Source organism: Lineus longissimus, chromosome 11, assembly GCF_910592395.1.
Source record: "Lineus longissimus chromosome 11, tnLinLong1.2, whole genome shotgun sequence".
Classification (NCBI taxonomy): Eukaryota; Metazoa; Nemertea; class Pilidiophora; order Heteronemertea; family Lineidae; genus Lineus; species Lineus longissimus.
The window spans coordinates 18,303,887-18,319,915 of NC_088318.1; the positions used below are offsets into that span (position 1 = coordinate 18,303,887).

Consider the following 16,029-nt stretch of genomic DNA (forward strand, 5'->3'; position numbering starts at 1 on the left):
GTATGTGGCGTTAACGATGCCCAACCTTTTGGTTGTTCATATATCTCTTGGAGCATTTTTAGATAATGTTTTTGCTTGTAAAATCGCCTTTGAGTTTCAGTTACTCGAGTGCTAGTGGACTTTAACGAAATTGATATGGTTCGGGGTGGCAAAAATCCTTCCAAAAAGGATTATCATCTACACATGTATGCTTCCGGACACGCATGCATATTTCATTTCGCGTCTGCGTATCAACTCGGCCAATTTACTCTCTTGGGACTACTTCCTCCTACACAGTCCCTCGGGTGAAAGAAATTGCAAAGCAACTAATATGAAATAATCATATTGATTCCCCGGCGGATTGTAAGCGGTGGAATGCTTCCATTAATAATAACGCGGAGTGAAGTAAATGTATAACTGTATGCACTGGTCCCAGGGTATAGGCGTCGAGGCTGAACAGACATTAAGTGAGAACCCATGTAAAGTGCGACTAGGTCCTGCACTGTGGTCATGCAAGAAGTGGAACCTGGTTTTATGCTGCTAAGATTTTGATGGCGCAAAAAGCAATCAGTATGCAGTGAGACCTGGGGATATTCTAAATCACTTTGCTCCCAAGAGTCAAAGCATCAGTTGAAAAAGTTCATAGGAATCAAAGCTGACATTGACCTACATCAGCGGTTCAATATAAAGCGCTAAGAACTCGCATTTCAAGATGTTTCAAGCGACATTTCCTTTGGACCTTTGAGCACCACCTGCCTTTGGAGACCTCTCGGCCTGACGCCTGATTACCACTTTCTCATTGGTTTCTGATAGGTCGAAGCGGGGGTGACAGTTGATTAACTATCATGATAATAACATCTGCTACAGACAGTAGAATAGAAATCATGACCCAACCATCCAAATGACCTTTGATCGCGAAATCGTCGGTCTATACCGTGAGTACCAAGTGCAAAAAGGCTATTGGACCTAAACTCGCTGGGCCAAAATTACTGGACATTGCTCCTCAAGCCGACTTCAGTGACCTATTGAAGCAGCCAGAGGGCTGCGTAATATTTTAGCGCACCGGATGTCCTTCCGTGACTTTGTTGAATATACTATCGAGTAGCTACAATCTTTACATTTGCAAGCCTGGTGGTCATAAAATTTCATCCTCATGTGAAAAAGAACCTTTTGACATGATGGTGTATAGCGTCAATCATAATCACTGCTTTGCAGATATCGTAATTAACTTTCTTCAGGGGAGTCGATTGATGGAATAATCGATGAGGATTTACTGGCCTGACGGTCCCTAGAGCCAGTGAGCATAGCTTCAATGGATATGACCAGGCACTCACTTTCTAAGTCTCTAAGCCCGGGTGCACAATCTATTTGATAGTCAGTTTCTGAGTGAAGATTTACGACTCGGGCTGGAATATCCTGATATATATTTGCTTTCTTCCTGAAGGATATTTTCAAACTCTCCGTCTGAAGAATAAGATTGCACCTTAAACATGATGGTCAAGATGCTCAATAAATTATTTTGGAAATCAACTCATTACCACATGTATAGTTTCTCAGACGTCGAATACAGCAGCGCCTATTAAACATTCCCATCGTCTCCGCGATTTGAGTCCGTTTCCATCCGTTAACCTGCATCGGTCACCATCTTCCTCTCCCACCCACGCTCTTGCCGACAACATGATACAGTTATATGTCTTAAGATTACATCGGGATTATGTCTACTTATTGTTATCAACAATCAGTTGTAGATTATAAGCTGTTAATGACAAACACGGTTCAAAAGATTTCCGCCACCATGACGTCAACAAGACTTGTGAGGACAATAACATTCGTAACAATATTACAATGCAACAGGTTGTCTATTGACCGTGCTGTAAACACATTGGGTGAGTTCACATTTGATGGTGTGTTATGATTGAGGAATCTGTTACCACTTTCAAATCCTGGCCAAAGTGTGAATGATACAAAATAATATAACAAAAATGAAAACTTCTTATCATGAATTTAATGTCTGTTATGTACTTTTGCATCAACTAATTGCACCAGGCGTTGAAAAGCGCTAACAGATTCCTCAATCATAACACACCACCAAATGTGAACTCGCCCACTGCGTCACATATCTGTGTTTGTTAATTTGAGAAAACGTTGAAGTGATACTCTTTCATAAAATATCCTTATTTGAGCCAACCGCCTGCGCAATTTAATTGAGTCTATATGTAACCAATCTGTCGACATCTTCCCACCCACGCTCTTGTCAACAACATTCCAAATTGATCCTCCGTATGCCCGATCAATCGAGAGGTATGGCATACAGTAGTTGTACTTGTCTATATATTGATGTCAGCCACCACAGTTGTTCAAAGACGTTTTGTCTTCAACGCTGGCGTTAAGTTGTACTGAACTAAACTGAGGGAGAGATAACGCCCAGTTCAGTTAACTCCAGCGTTATGACAAAACTCGTCTTGAGGAACCAGTCCCGTGTCAACAAAGACTGTCTTCCGGCATCGAAGTCAACATGATGTTTACGGATGTTTGAAGTTTCCTCATCGGTGTTGCCAATTGTCAACTAAAGCACACCACCGTCTGCTCGACATGCTATCGTTACCATAGGATACCATGTTGTCACCCTACTACCTTGATCCTCCCACACCTAACCGGTCCAGCATGATGAAGGAAAGCCCAAAATAATCCACCTTGAACTTGAACTCGATAGGATGAACAGATCTCGGTCATTCACCCCATACGTCAGTAGCGACATATTGCTCGGAAACGCTGTTGGGTTTTATTCAGAGCTCGACTCGAACAGAGATATAAGAAGGCATGTTATTCGTTTTGGTAACTGACTGTCGACCTTGATGATCTCATGTCTGACCTGTTTGATAGGATGTGGACTGGAGATGAATGGATCTTTGCGGCAAATTTGTCATGCTACAGATAAAAAAATTTCTAAATCCAAATAATTTTTCTATTTAAAAAAAAAATTATGCTCAAATCTCTGCTTTCACTCTTTCCTCGAACATTCCCTATCATGTTTTCTCATTTGGTTTTCAGGAAGACGACTGGGTTCTTTCTAAAATAAAGGTGATCTTGGCGTACGAATTACTTGACAAAGCCAAAGGAAACGTAGTTTCGCCTTACTTTTTTACGATGGCGTCCTAGAACCTCATGGGTGGCCGTTTTCCGTATCGTGTACTAGTTTTATATCAATTTGCTCAATATGTGATGGCTTGTTAACGACAATTGATTCTGGGAATGCAAACATTTAGCTATTTCTCCTTAACTATAGGCCGTCTACCTGCGGGCAAGAATCCAAGACAAAGACTGCTCAATGGCGAACCGAAGGCTCTCATCGGGTGTCTTCGTAACAACAACTCACTCGACTTCAGTTTAGGAATCACCGAAACTGTCCAACGGTCTCAATGACCCCCCCTTCCCCCCCCCCCCCAGAAAACCCTGAATGAGTTAAAGCCACCTTGACTCGGACGCCAATCTAGAAATTTCAATTCCCCTTTCGGAATTGATGCTCCGGCGATTAAATTCTCTTCGGTGCCTCGATGAAAAACTGATCAAACAAATCCCGATAATGCTGGTATCGCCTCCACTTGATTGCTGGATCGATTTGCCCAACTGCATAGGTCGTCTGAGGTGAGGCCACCTCGGAACAACCTGCTCGTCTCGGGAAAAGCGATGCCACGCAAGCACGACCCTGGTTTAAAAAACATGCTCTCCTAAAAGCATTTCAGAAGAATAGTGTAATCCAACGAACTGCCCAGTGCTGAAGCAACATTGATCAAATAGCGTAGCGCTCATTTAAACGGAAAGGCACCCTGGATCCACAGCAGGATTAACTGAGGTCACGCCATTTATCAACATCGGCCTCTGGTCGGCTGAATCGTGGCGACGGCGTTTTATAATTTTGCGATTCATTCGCTGAAATGATTATCGAAACCTTTAGGAGACTGACAGGTTATTTCGGAAGGTTCTTACTCGTACAGATGAAGACCTTACAAATGACCGTCGTTTCAAGAACTATTCTTTTGGTTTTTTTCGCGCTGCATTTCAGTGCTTTCAATGTGGTAGATCAAAACGAATGGCTGAGACAACATTACATCCATCATCTCAATTCTCCGGAAAATAAATCGGAAATTACAAACCATCATTAGCATGTCGCCTGTTAATTGCTCATCAATAAAAGGAGAGACTGCGGGCATTTTAACATACGTAATCTCGTCTGAGATCGTTCGTCGCCCAAGATAGAATACAGAATGTTCAATCTGACGCGTTCACCTAAATACGATGCCGCAAGACAGCTGATTCCCAGGGATTGGGTTAAACTATTGATTTTCTGACTCAGATATAATAATTCGCACGATGAGGAAGATGATAGATGTGTATCTTCTGCATTTTGCTCATCTTGGCGCATCAAGGGTTAAACAGGCGTGAACATTAACTCACGATGCCTTAACTAGACATATTGCCTTACTCAGCACTACACTGCTAACTTTTCAGTGTGGAGAACCCTAGAATGTCATTAACTTATAGATCAAACCTCCTTCTAGGACTGGTACTGTCCTACTCCATCCAAATTTCAGCCCGAGTAATTTCCCGCCGATTAAGCTTGTTTTGTTTTGCCAGCGAAAATTACTAAAACACCCAATCAATTTCAGGTAACTACTGTTCCATTCTTCCAAAATTACCTTACATATTTTCTGTTTTACTCTCTCCAGGTTTTTACCCTTTGATGGGTGATGAACTCATACTCATGCATGCCGCTTGATTGGGGTCCCAGCAGGCTCCTACCATCAGGAGAGGAATCAACGTGAAACATGCGGCCGCAACGTGCCTCAGACAAGACGTAACAGGTTGTTGAACACTCCAGCGTTGGTTCACGTCATATCGACAAAGGAATTTCATTTTTCTTATCGGATATAGATTTCCATTCAGAAAGTACGCCAATCTAAAAGTTTATCGTGTAACTTACCTTTCGTTCGGTTCGTGTACCTTTCACAAGGTTCACTGACTAAATCTAATTAGAAAACTGTAAAAAGGTTGACGTCTGCATGATAGCGTTATCGCCAACTGCAGGACGTAGCATACTGTTCAATTTCATATTTACTGAGAGGGTACCTTACTCACTGTTTATTTTACTAAGATTAATAACACAAAATAATGATAACTCTATTAGCACCTTCCAAACGTGAAACTGTATGTTCTTCAAGCAAGAATTGTGTTTATGGTAAAGACTGTTCAAGCCGGCAGAGCGACTGTTAACAGCAGACTAGGACTGATCTGCTCCCGTTACTGGTTACTTAAACAGTTCGATTTGCGTGGTGGATATTGGGTTAACGAAGGGTTCGGGTACGCACGAAACCTGGGACACAAATCAATACGATCTTGGTAACCAACCGAACCAGACGCGGTTACACATCGCTTCCCAGCCAACCGCGACTCAACAACAAATCTGGAATTCCCGGACGTGATCTTTTTCTCGGACAACTTTTCACCGGCTTGTTTGTTGTTCAGCATCTCATGCGAAAGTACAACAACCAGCTTACGTCTGAGCAAGACAAGTTAGGCAAATAGGTTTCTACTGTTACAGAAACCCCTGATGGATTGTGGCCTGTTCTTCGAATCCCGGATCGCACTGATGGATCTCCCACGTGGAGTTTGGCTGATCTAACCACTCGGAACACTTCACTTCATTTTTGTGGTTTCGATCCAAGCATTTTGAGCGGTGGTTTTTACGTTTTGAGACACTGGACCGCAGCGTTTTCTTAAGTCACAAATATCAGGCCTACAATCGGTAGACCATCGGTGATACAACGCTCTCATCGAAAGCAATGCAGTGCATTATAACTCGAGGATTTTAAATGTCAGTTGAAACTTGAAGCAGATAATTGTAGAAATATCGACTTGTTATCCGACTGCTCTGAGAGAAAGTACGGGAAGGGCTAGGTATTGTTCTTTGTACGTCCCTCACGGGGACCAAGTGCCCCTGCTGATTTCCGTGGTACCTTGTGTGCTATCTGCTCTAATTGTTGCACCTACGGGTGCACCAACCTCTACCTGTTGATCCAACTTAAACTAACAAGTTGTTACACCATTTAAACAAGTCCATGTAAAAAGCATTAATAATCCTTCGGTATTTCTGAGGAGAAAAGAACAAATGCCTTGATCATTCTACCTAGAAAGTGCGACTATTTATAAACTTGGGAGCGGAGGTTTCAGATACTGCCACTCCGGCGCTATTGCGCTTACCATTTCATCAGCAAGGATCGATAAAGCGTCAGCGCGGACGAGCTTGCCAACAGAACACCATCAGTTAGCGGGGTAGCAAGATGATTCAGCGCCTGGCTCGGTGAAGTCAATACTTTAGTCACTGCGGCGGCAGCCGGTGGTAGCATCTGGAAATACCTCTCTAAAGGACAATCCTTATTCATGGATGGATACTCGGATTGACTGTGGATTACTGCAATAGTAACGACGGATTAACTTCACATTGATATTTGCTTCAAGGAAGACGTCCAATCTTGTTCGAACATTGGATACATTTTAAAGATGTTTCGAATAGTTTGTGCAAATCGGACCCTGGAGTTTGCTTCAGTGTGAACTCTTCTTCTTGCTGTCTGTGAGAATAACGTTATAAAATGGATACATTCAATGTCGAAAATGATACCTACATACTTCAGGCTGTTCCAGAGGAAGGCATCGAAGTTGCAGGGGTGTTTGTCGGCGAGGGGAGGTCAAATAACTCGACGCCGGGAGTATATCAGGTACACAGCGAACTTGAACCACCATTTGATTTCATTCTGATGTGGATTATAGCAGTAGCAGTGGTCGCGTTGTCGCTTACAACCATCCTGGGTAACTTATCTGTGATTGTAGTCTATTCCATGAAGAAAGAACTACAGAAATTTTCCAATAATTTCATCATAAGTTTAGCAGTTGCGGATCTCTTCATTGGGTGTTTGATGCCTGTCAACCTGGTTGTGACACTCTCCGGCCATTGGCCGTATCACATCGACTCTTGCGAAGTCTACGTGACAATCCAGGCAGCCCTTTGTTACGTGTCCTTCATAAGTATCTTACTCGTGAGTATCGAGCGGTGGTGGTGCATCCATTGGCCACTCATCTACAGGGTAAAGCAGAGTCGACGAAAAGCAGTACTTGTCATCATTCTAACGTGGACTGTCACCTTTCTAATGTTCGGACCAACAAACTTAGTGTACCGAAAACTGACTGGGTTTCAATACGAAGTCCTTACAACTAGGCTAATGTGTGAGGCCCATTTGAATGAGACTCTATTACAGTCAACTGTCATGGCTGCAGTTGGCTTCGGACTACCTTGGCTCTTGTTAATAACGTGCAATTCGACCATCTATTTTAAAATCTCTCGCCGGAAAGACAATACCATACGACGGTCAATAACCTCAGAGACACTGAGTTTTATATCGCGCAAATCGTCATCTGAGAGTAGCACCGTAGATGACCAAGCGACGGAATTGCTAAAGGATCCAAATGAAAATGACAAAGTACCGGAGCTTACGAGTATCAAAATTGAAAAGGGGAAAGCTGTTCTTCCGGGCGTACGGCCAGTGGTGGGCCGGAGATTCTCCATCGCGACGACTGGTTCGGTGACGGAGCCCGGTACCCCGAAAGCAAAATGTTCCCAGTTGATGCGACGGGTTTCTTTTGATATGAGTATTCTGCAGGACAGTCGGCGGAGTAATAGCATAGCATCTTCAGGGCGAGGGTCAATCCAGCGGCGGCCGAGCGCCTGTGAGGAACTCGTGCGTGATATTTTCTCAAAGCAGGACAGAAAAGCGGCAAGGGCATTGGCGATTTTAGTCATCGTAGTGACGCTGTGTTGGGCGCCAAATGTGATCATGAAAATTATGCTTTCCATTTGTCCGGGCCTGTTACCAAAGTGGTCACTTGTTCTTTCCTCATGGCTGGTATTGGTCAACTCTGGACTCAACCCGTATCTCTATGCGACAGGGAACACAAAATACAAACGAGTACTTCGGAGCTGTTTGAGCAAGCGTACGCAGCACCGTCACATCAAGACAGAGCCATTCCGCATTCCAAGCAAATACCTTTCCAAGCAGTATCTTGCTGTGAAGTTGGAGCACAACATCCTGAGTAATGTGATACTGAAACCAGCCTGAGGACTGCACCTTGGCGAGCCATGAATGGTCACATTTCACTCGGTGCGACTTGCCTGACAGCGGAAAGCTGAGGCAAAAATGTTTTAGGCCCCGGTTACAATTGGAGCGGAGAGTTTTCACGAGAATGCAAGATGACGAACTCTTCTTAATTGAGAGTTTCTAGTAGGTAGGATGGATTTCTGTGATTATGTCCCTTTAGAGCAGAGGAGTCTGACTAGAAGCACACGAAAGGGTTATGCTAGGCGCATTGGAATGCGTAACGACGAATGGTGCTGCTGGAGGTGTTGTGATGGCATTACCCTGTGCAGAGATTGGCAAAAGAACAATCGGTTGTCAGTTTTGATGTTGTACAAATTATTACATTCGTACTTTTCTACTTTATTTAAGACATTTGATGACGGGTTTCGGTCGAGAGCGTACTGTACAGGGTTGAGTTGCAAGAATTACGTAGATGTATGTTAATGAAACTGGCGGCAAGTGAAATTCACTTGGGATGGGTCTACCTATCCGAAGATATCTGCATCTGAAATGCGATTGTTTGCTATCTCCCACGATGGTTTAACCTATCACCAGGGAAACCGCGCTGGGGGTACAGCATGGGGAGAGGAGCCTTCTCAAATAAACCAAGGTTGGCTTTTCTGTTTGTTTACGAAGATCATGGAGAGGGTTCGACCTTTTGGGAAGGCTATCGTTGGGCGGCTTCAGAGCACTGGGAGTTGATTAGTAGGCCAGCTTTATCAGGCCTAGGCGAGAAACAGGTTTAAAGGCACCATTTTCAAAACTTTTTATCTCAACTAAAATTTCTATAACCTCTGTGATTACACTTCTAAAAACGGGCAGTGTGTGTTTTGTGACTTTTTCTTTCTGGAGTAAAATGTTGAATTTTTTTTTATTTGAGGCCAGTTGTAAATAGGTTACGTATTTAAATGTGAAATATCTGTGATGTGTAAAGAATCAAATTTAACTGTGATTTTTGATGTGGAGTAATATTTTCAGTTTGTGTAACGTTTGACTCTTCGGCTAGACATCACCATTTCTTAGTTTGGCTTGATTCAGAGAATTTTGTTGTCGTTTTGTTCTCGTGCATAATGAAATCCATTTTCACTGAATATCGGTTTATATCTGCATGGCGTATCTGTTATTCGCATTTTGGTGTTTATAGGTCGTCGGGTGACGCAGTTTTGATTGATTTTTAGAATCAATCGGTGAAGGAAACAGCCCTTGATCCTTGAAGTGAAGGTTTGTTGGATGCACATTTTCAGCACACAGAATTATACATTTTCGCAAAGGTCAAGCATATGATTGGTCGTGTCGGTTCATTTCTGGTGCATAAGATGAACCATCACTACGCCAACACCTTGACCGATATACGCCGTTATACCAGCGGTCGAAAGGGTCAAAAGTATCCAATATAAAATAGGACATGTTGTAGAGTATAAGATGAAGAAGGTGTTAAAGCCATTACGCATTCTATCTTCGTGGCGAGACTTTATCGGTTTTGGTGGAATCCTGGGGCGTATGAAGAGCTTCTCTCGCAGCTTCTCTATTCTTGGCCCGTCCTGTAAAAACCCAATACACGGTTGTGATCCACTCTTGCAGCCACTCAAAACCCAGGGACGGATCAATATCTCCCTACTTTAGATATTCCTGTTACTTAATCCGTTGTATTTAACTTAAATGTACTGGGATTAATACGGTACTGTTCCTGATCCCATATGGGTACCAAATGACCTACTCCTTTCGTTTGAAACTGGAAATTAAATTTGAATTTATAAATTTCCAAATCTAAAAACGGGCTGAATATGAATATCAACAATGCCGTGTATATCTATTGCAGGCTGCAACGTTTTAACACATTGTACATTAAACCAAGTGAAATGTACAGCAGACACAAGCGTAAACTATTTGCACATCTTTGAAATGAATAGGTCCGGGAAGTACCAGATTATGTGCTGATGACGCATGATCAAATCGGTGGACTGATTCGGAGTATGCTTGTGCAAGGTGTGAACTTGTGGGTAAAAGTGGCTGACCTAATAGAAGTAAATACAGACTAGCTTATATACGAATCTATATATAATAAGTTTTCGTATCCCTGCATGGGTGTGCTAAAGGAGAAAGCAAATAGCGAAGTCGTAAGACTTCTCAGAGAACGAATCGATTTGTATGCATTTTGACTTGATATACATCACATGATTCTGAAGATAAGTAGATAAAACATCGATTATATATGCATTTCGGTGTTAACCCGATCAAAAGTTACACGTTAAGAGTTGACAACCTTAAAGAACTTTACCCACAAGTCTTCCGCTCGGTATTGATAACATTATGAACCATGTCGGCGACACCATAAACTTGGGTTAACCTTTCTGCGTTTTTTTGGAGGGGATGGTACAACAATTACACCCAGCAGTATGTCTACTGTTTTTGTTCCCAAACATTGAGAAATGTTCTGGTCGTCAATTTGTAAATTTTCCTCTTTTCATGGACACATTTTGATGCGAAATGTATGTTTTTGTGGTATGATGTTTGAGGGAGTGATTGTTGAGCGAGAGAATGCTTCGTTTGAGATACTTTTCCCCGACATTTTTCTCTGCTTCGGGCCAGACAGGTGCTTCTAGGCCTAAAATGTCTGTATTCATCATACGGCAACTGCTGCTAAACACTCAGTATACATGTACATGTATGCAGGTTAGAGCTAGTTTATTAATTAGGTAGACCTACTGTTGTAAAACCGACATGTGCGCCTACCGATTAGTGTATATTTTTATTCTGCCTGATAAAAATCTGTTTTTGTGACACTGGATGAGACATGTGATTCACTACCGTCACATGTATAGAACTCTTGGTATTTAAGGATGACTAAATGCTAAATGTGTGCATTATTACTATGCTATGCTCCGTGAAAATCATCCTTTAGACTGTATACCCACAACTTTCATCAACGTCATCTATACACTGATGACATTCACAATGAATTCATTAATCTATACACACCTGGGCTGCCCTGGTGGCCGAAAGGTGCAAAAGTACAGCAATTCCTTTTCAACCAGGCAAGATACCTACATTCTTGAGTAAGGTTCGTTAAATCCGACAAGCGAATTAAGTACAGATCCTCTGGAAATAGTTCAATTCGAATTCCCATCAATTGAGATTCCATTTCCAATTGATTATGCTTATGAAGGAACCAGAGGTTGTGAAAGGGGTTATCAGAGTGGCAATAAAGCTAATTTTGAAAGGTTGGGCGAAAACTCTTGTTATGGATATGCAATTCGAGGCAATTGTCTATATTCCAACGTTCAGGTTGCCCGCTGTTCGTCGAAGTGCCTGGAATTCCCCACGAGCATTCTACTCTCCTACATTTTTGTACCTCCTGCAGGTTTTTGGGTCTGATATGTGTTAATCTTTTGAAAACGGCATCATGAGGAAATCAAGGGTTAATGTTGGTTTCACCGGCCTTGCACACACATAAGAGTGTTGAGAAGTTTAAGTATGTAAAAGTATCACATTTCCTTTAGAAATTTGGATGGATAAGAAATAGTTTGGTCTCTTTTAGTACAATATGTCTTTCTTTAAGTATAAACTGTTGCTGAAAACAAAATGTTGCAACATGAAAAGTTTCAAATTCTTATTTTGTTATTTTTCTGCCATTTCATCCCGCAGTACTAAGAATCTTCAGTTTTGGCCTGAGCTGCTCCTGTGTACAGGTTGTGCATGCTGTGCAAATGTCATTCTAACTTGCTCGGGGAGCTTCACATTTCAGAATATCGGTTTTTATTGTCTTTGTAATCCTCTACCGCTGAAGCATTCTCCAAAGCAGAGGTGATATTCAAGCATATTATCGATAAATAGTTCCGGTCATGCGCAAGGAGGGTGCCGCTGAACAGCATTGTTCATCATGCGCCATCTTGAGGGATACATTGTAACCAAATCGATTTAGCCAGGCTCCTTGTCATTGGCCTCTTGTGCAGGGCCGTAGAAGCGAACATTAACCCCTGATTTCCTCAGAATGTGTCATTGGCAGAGGCATTAGACGACAACTAGGCCTATGTATTTTGTTATAGGGAAAGACACTTCCATTTTTTAAGTCATATGTTTTTTGATATCGTGTGTATCCCTAATGCAGTGGTGGGTCCAGAAAATTGTGAAAGGGGAACGGTCCATCTATGAAAACGAAGAGGTCTGGAGGGCAAAAATCGACTGCTTTTCGACTTAATACGCCACTAAGTCATGGTGTGCTCATTGTATAATCGTTTGGCCTGGATGTGCTGCTGCGTGAGTGTGTAAAAACTTTTGTGTGTCCATCTATATCTCAAAAGGTGATTATGTGCGTGAATAAGCCACGGATGAGTGAGATTGTACGAGTTGAACAACACCAAACAAATCAAAACATGTCTTAACCATTCCAAAGTCACAACGGAATCAGTAATTACAATTACGCAAGTGACCGAGGTGTTATTCGCATCTGAATTGGGATATTGAATCCTGTCGTGAACATTATACGCTTGTAGCTGAGGATTATCTCATCCATCAATTGGGGAAGGCTGAATCAGTGACCCAGCGATGAGTGGCGTAATGATACAAGCAGGGTTATTCATAATACCGAGACAATGAACATGTTATCATAAGTGAGGTGTGACATTAGAAAGTGACCACGGTTGAACAGTTCTTATGGTCGAATATTTAGGCGTAGGCCTTCAGCAGTCAGTTGAGGGTTAATCATTAAAATTCCTTCTCCCGACAGATAATGACTACCATGCACCCAGAAGATGGAACAGGAAACCTTACTGTTCGATTATTTCACATTACCAGTAGCTTGGAACTATCAAGAGCAGCTCGCTATCAGTTATATGACTGACGGTGCCGATACAGCATAGACATGACGCCTAATTAATCGGTAATTGGCACTGATTGCGAGAGCATCGGAAGAGCCCTCGTGTAATGCCTTTCAACTCTTACAAACCACATTAACCCCGCGCCTTACAAAATAAATAATGAATGTAGTTATCAAATAGTCATCTTTATGTTGAAGAAGCAATTCTGACTAAGATTTGACGAACAGCCAAGTCGGTACAAATACAGTCATAGGTCTTACATAATGTGAATTCCTGAGGAGTATAATTTGCTTACTAAGAGTTTAAATGTTATGTGAGATGACTACTGGTAGTATGAATGTTGGTATGAGAGTGGTTGGAAATTGATTTGGTCAGGAAACGTCAAACTACACGTGGAGGGCTAATCATGGTTGGTCAGCGTTGCTTTTCCAATCAGATTTCTTCAGTTTCTTTGTTACAGATATCTAAGTTTTTCTTCTATTTTGACTCTTTTCTGCATGTAATTGAATGATGTGTCGATTGAATGAGTGAATGAGTGAAGCACGTTGTTTGATTGTCCATGAAGAAATGATCAATTGCGAACAATTGACTTATGTGGTAGCAAGTACATGTATCTGGTTTGCCCTTAAAAACCATGTCATTCTAACCTTGCATTCTAACGTTATATACGTTATATACGATCGTGACGTCACTGGTCGTGATTCTCTGGACAACATATTGAATTTCAATGTGATCTTTTTTTATCTTGATTGTTTCTGTATTGTCATGACGAGTCTTATGAGATGAGTTCCTTTTTTCATTTTGACGTGAAGCGCAAGTCTTTTACCGATCATTTTGACACAGGCAAAAGCCTTCATTAGGGCAACTCCTATGAATAGTACTAAAATAATTTCAACCAACATTTTCTGTGTAAGTGGTAACAGACAGTCAAAAATGCTTCCAAAGTGCTCATTTCTGTGATAAATTCGATGTAGAAGTTATTTTTTATATGAAACGAAAATGAATACTAAATTTCGTGATTTGTAAATAGGGAGAGTTCAAAATTGTCAAATTATCTGTCATTTTAATTCTTTGTGATGACATAAAAACCCACCAGAAAATGTTGGCGTGGCTACAGGCGATATTCAATTTCGCTATTTAACTGTGATACTACAATGTATAACTTTATAAATATCTTTCAAGCAAAACTCTATTATTCAAGATTTGTCAAAATATAAATTTTATCTGAACGAAAAGCAGGTTCAGGTTTTTCTGATGTATGGCTGAAATTGGCAATGGAAAACGTCGAAAAAATTTTTTCACACCTTTTGTACGATTTTTAAACCTGCGTTACGATTTGTACATTGTCTTGTACATTGTTACGTGTAAATATAATCATTTATATATGTACATGTAAGCATATTTGTTATAAGTGTTCTTATAAATAATGATTAAATATAAGTCCACTTTCCAAAATAAATGTGTCACGGTTTTTATATTTTTGTTTCGACTTCTTCTATCATGCTGCGATGCCAAACTCTGCATATATATTAGCCCAAGTCACAGACAGTCGCCCACTGAGAGTCACGACGACCGAGAGCAAACAGATCCATTGGTTGGAGCCGGTGTCCATGAATTTCTGTCGGTGCCTCGATCATCATGATCATTTCCTTCGCTTCGCATTCCTGGGTCCGCCCCTGCAGACCATGCATCGAGTGGCGGAGTATTGAAAACTCAGTACTGATTGTACGCATCATGAGGAAATCAGGGGTCAATGTCGTCTCTATGGCCGACCGGCCCTGCACATAAACATTGAACATTTACCCCCCCCCCCCCCCCCACCACCACTTCCTCAGGATGGGTTATATGAGGATTCACATTCATGGGTCGATCGCCAACCACCATCTGATATATAGACTCAACATAAAAGAATCGTTGACAGTTTATTAAAAAAGGTATCCAGACTATATATATGTAAGGTGTCAGGTGTTATCCCTCTCTCTTTCTCATGATTACCAGGGATGTCAGTCGGCTAGCCAGCCCAGAGTTCAACATGAACGTGCAGTGCAGGTTATCAAGTGCGTCAGATCGTTGTCGCTCGATATTAGGCAGGATTCGCGAACCTTATAAAGGGTTACGAATGACGAAGCACCAATGGACGTCGTATTGGACCAGATGGTACACCCCGTCCCGGGCTGGTAGATTGGTCCACCAATGCATGGATGGTAGGGACCAGTGGGTTAAATGTTCAAAAGTATGTTCCGAAGATGTTCAGAATCAACTGATTATACATGTATGTAAATGTATAAAAAACCACTTAACGACCACATGTTGCTGTCGAATACTCAGTAAGTATGTTATTATGTCAGGAAGGTGTTTCAAGCTGCTGCCAAGTGGCATCTTTGTTTAGGCCCCCGCAAGGTATTCTTCAAAGTAGGTCTAATACCCAAGCATAATATGATACCTCCATGTGTGTAAACGATGATAAGAGTACGTGTACATGTATATACCTTTGAGCAATGCAAGTTACGAAAAGCCAGACAAGATGGTTGCTGATAGGACCTAATGGGAGCTGATAGGAAGTCTGATCTCTCCAATGCAACATGATAATTTCTGCAAAAAAGAGAGAAAATATGTCGTACAGATTTTGAAAAGTGTACCAAGTGATGCACGAGTCGGCGCACGTGGCCGACAACTCTGGACGAAGTAGTACCGAAAATGTTTGGCATCGTGTCTCCCCCTCACGGAACGTACAGGAAGAAGATGACAAAATTGCCTTCATCGATGCATTAATTTAATATATAGGTCTACAGATGGCATTGCTGATGCCATCGCGGCGCGAAAGTCATTTAACCATTCAAAAGACATCCAGACATAACCAGTGGTTTTCAATATATTTACTCCGCCTCTCGATATTTCAAGCGATGCAGGAGTATCAAAAACCTGTATCTCAGGAAGATGTCCGTCCGGTGAACAAAATAATACAATGTTCAGGCAAGGGGCCTATACTCCCTGGGCAGGCCATTGATGTTGAGTTCTTGGTTTTCAGTCTTTTTGGAAGATTCTCT

General features: G+C 41.8%; 1 protein-coding gene across 1 annotated transcript; it reads left to right on the top strand.

Moving 5' to 3' along the window:
* Positions 1-4,763: 4,763 nt before the first annotated feature.
* LOC135495865 (muscarinic acetylcholine receptor M3-like) lies at positions 4,764-14,444 on the top strand. The gene has a single exon (XM_064784861.1). It carries the CDS (start codon positions 6,627-6,629, stop codon positions 8,145-8,147), a length of 1,521 nt encoding a protein of 506 aa, XP_064640931.1. The 5' UTR covers positions 4,764-6,626; the 3' UTR covers positions 8,148-14,444.
* Positions 14,445-16,029: the final 1,585 nt, after the last annotated feature.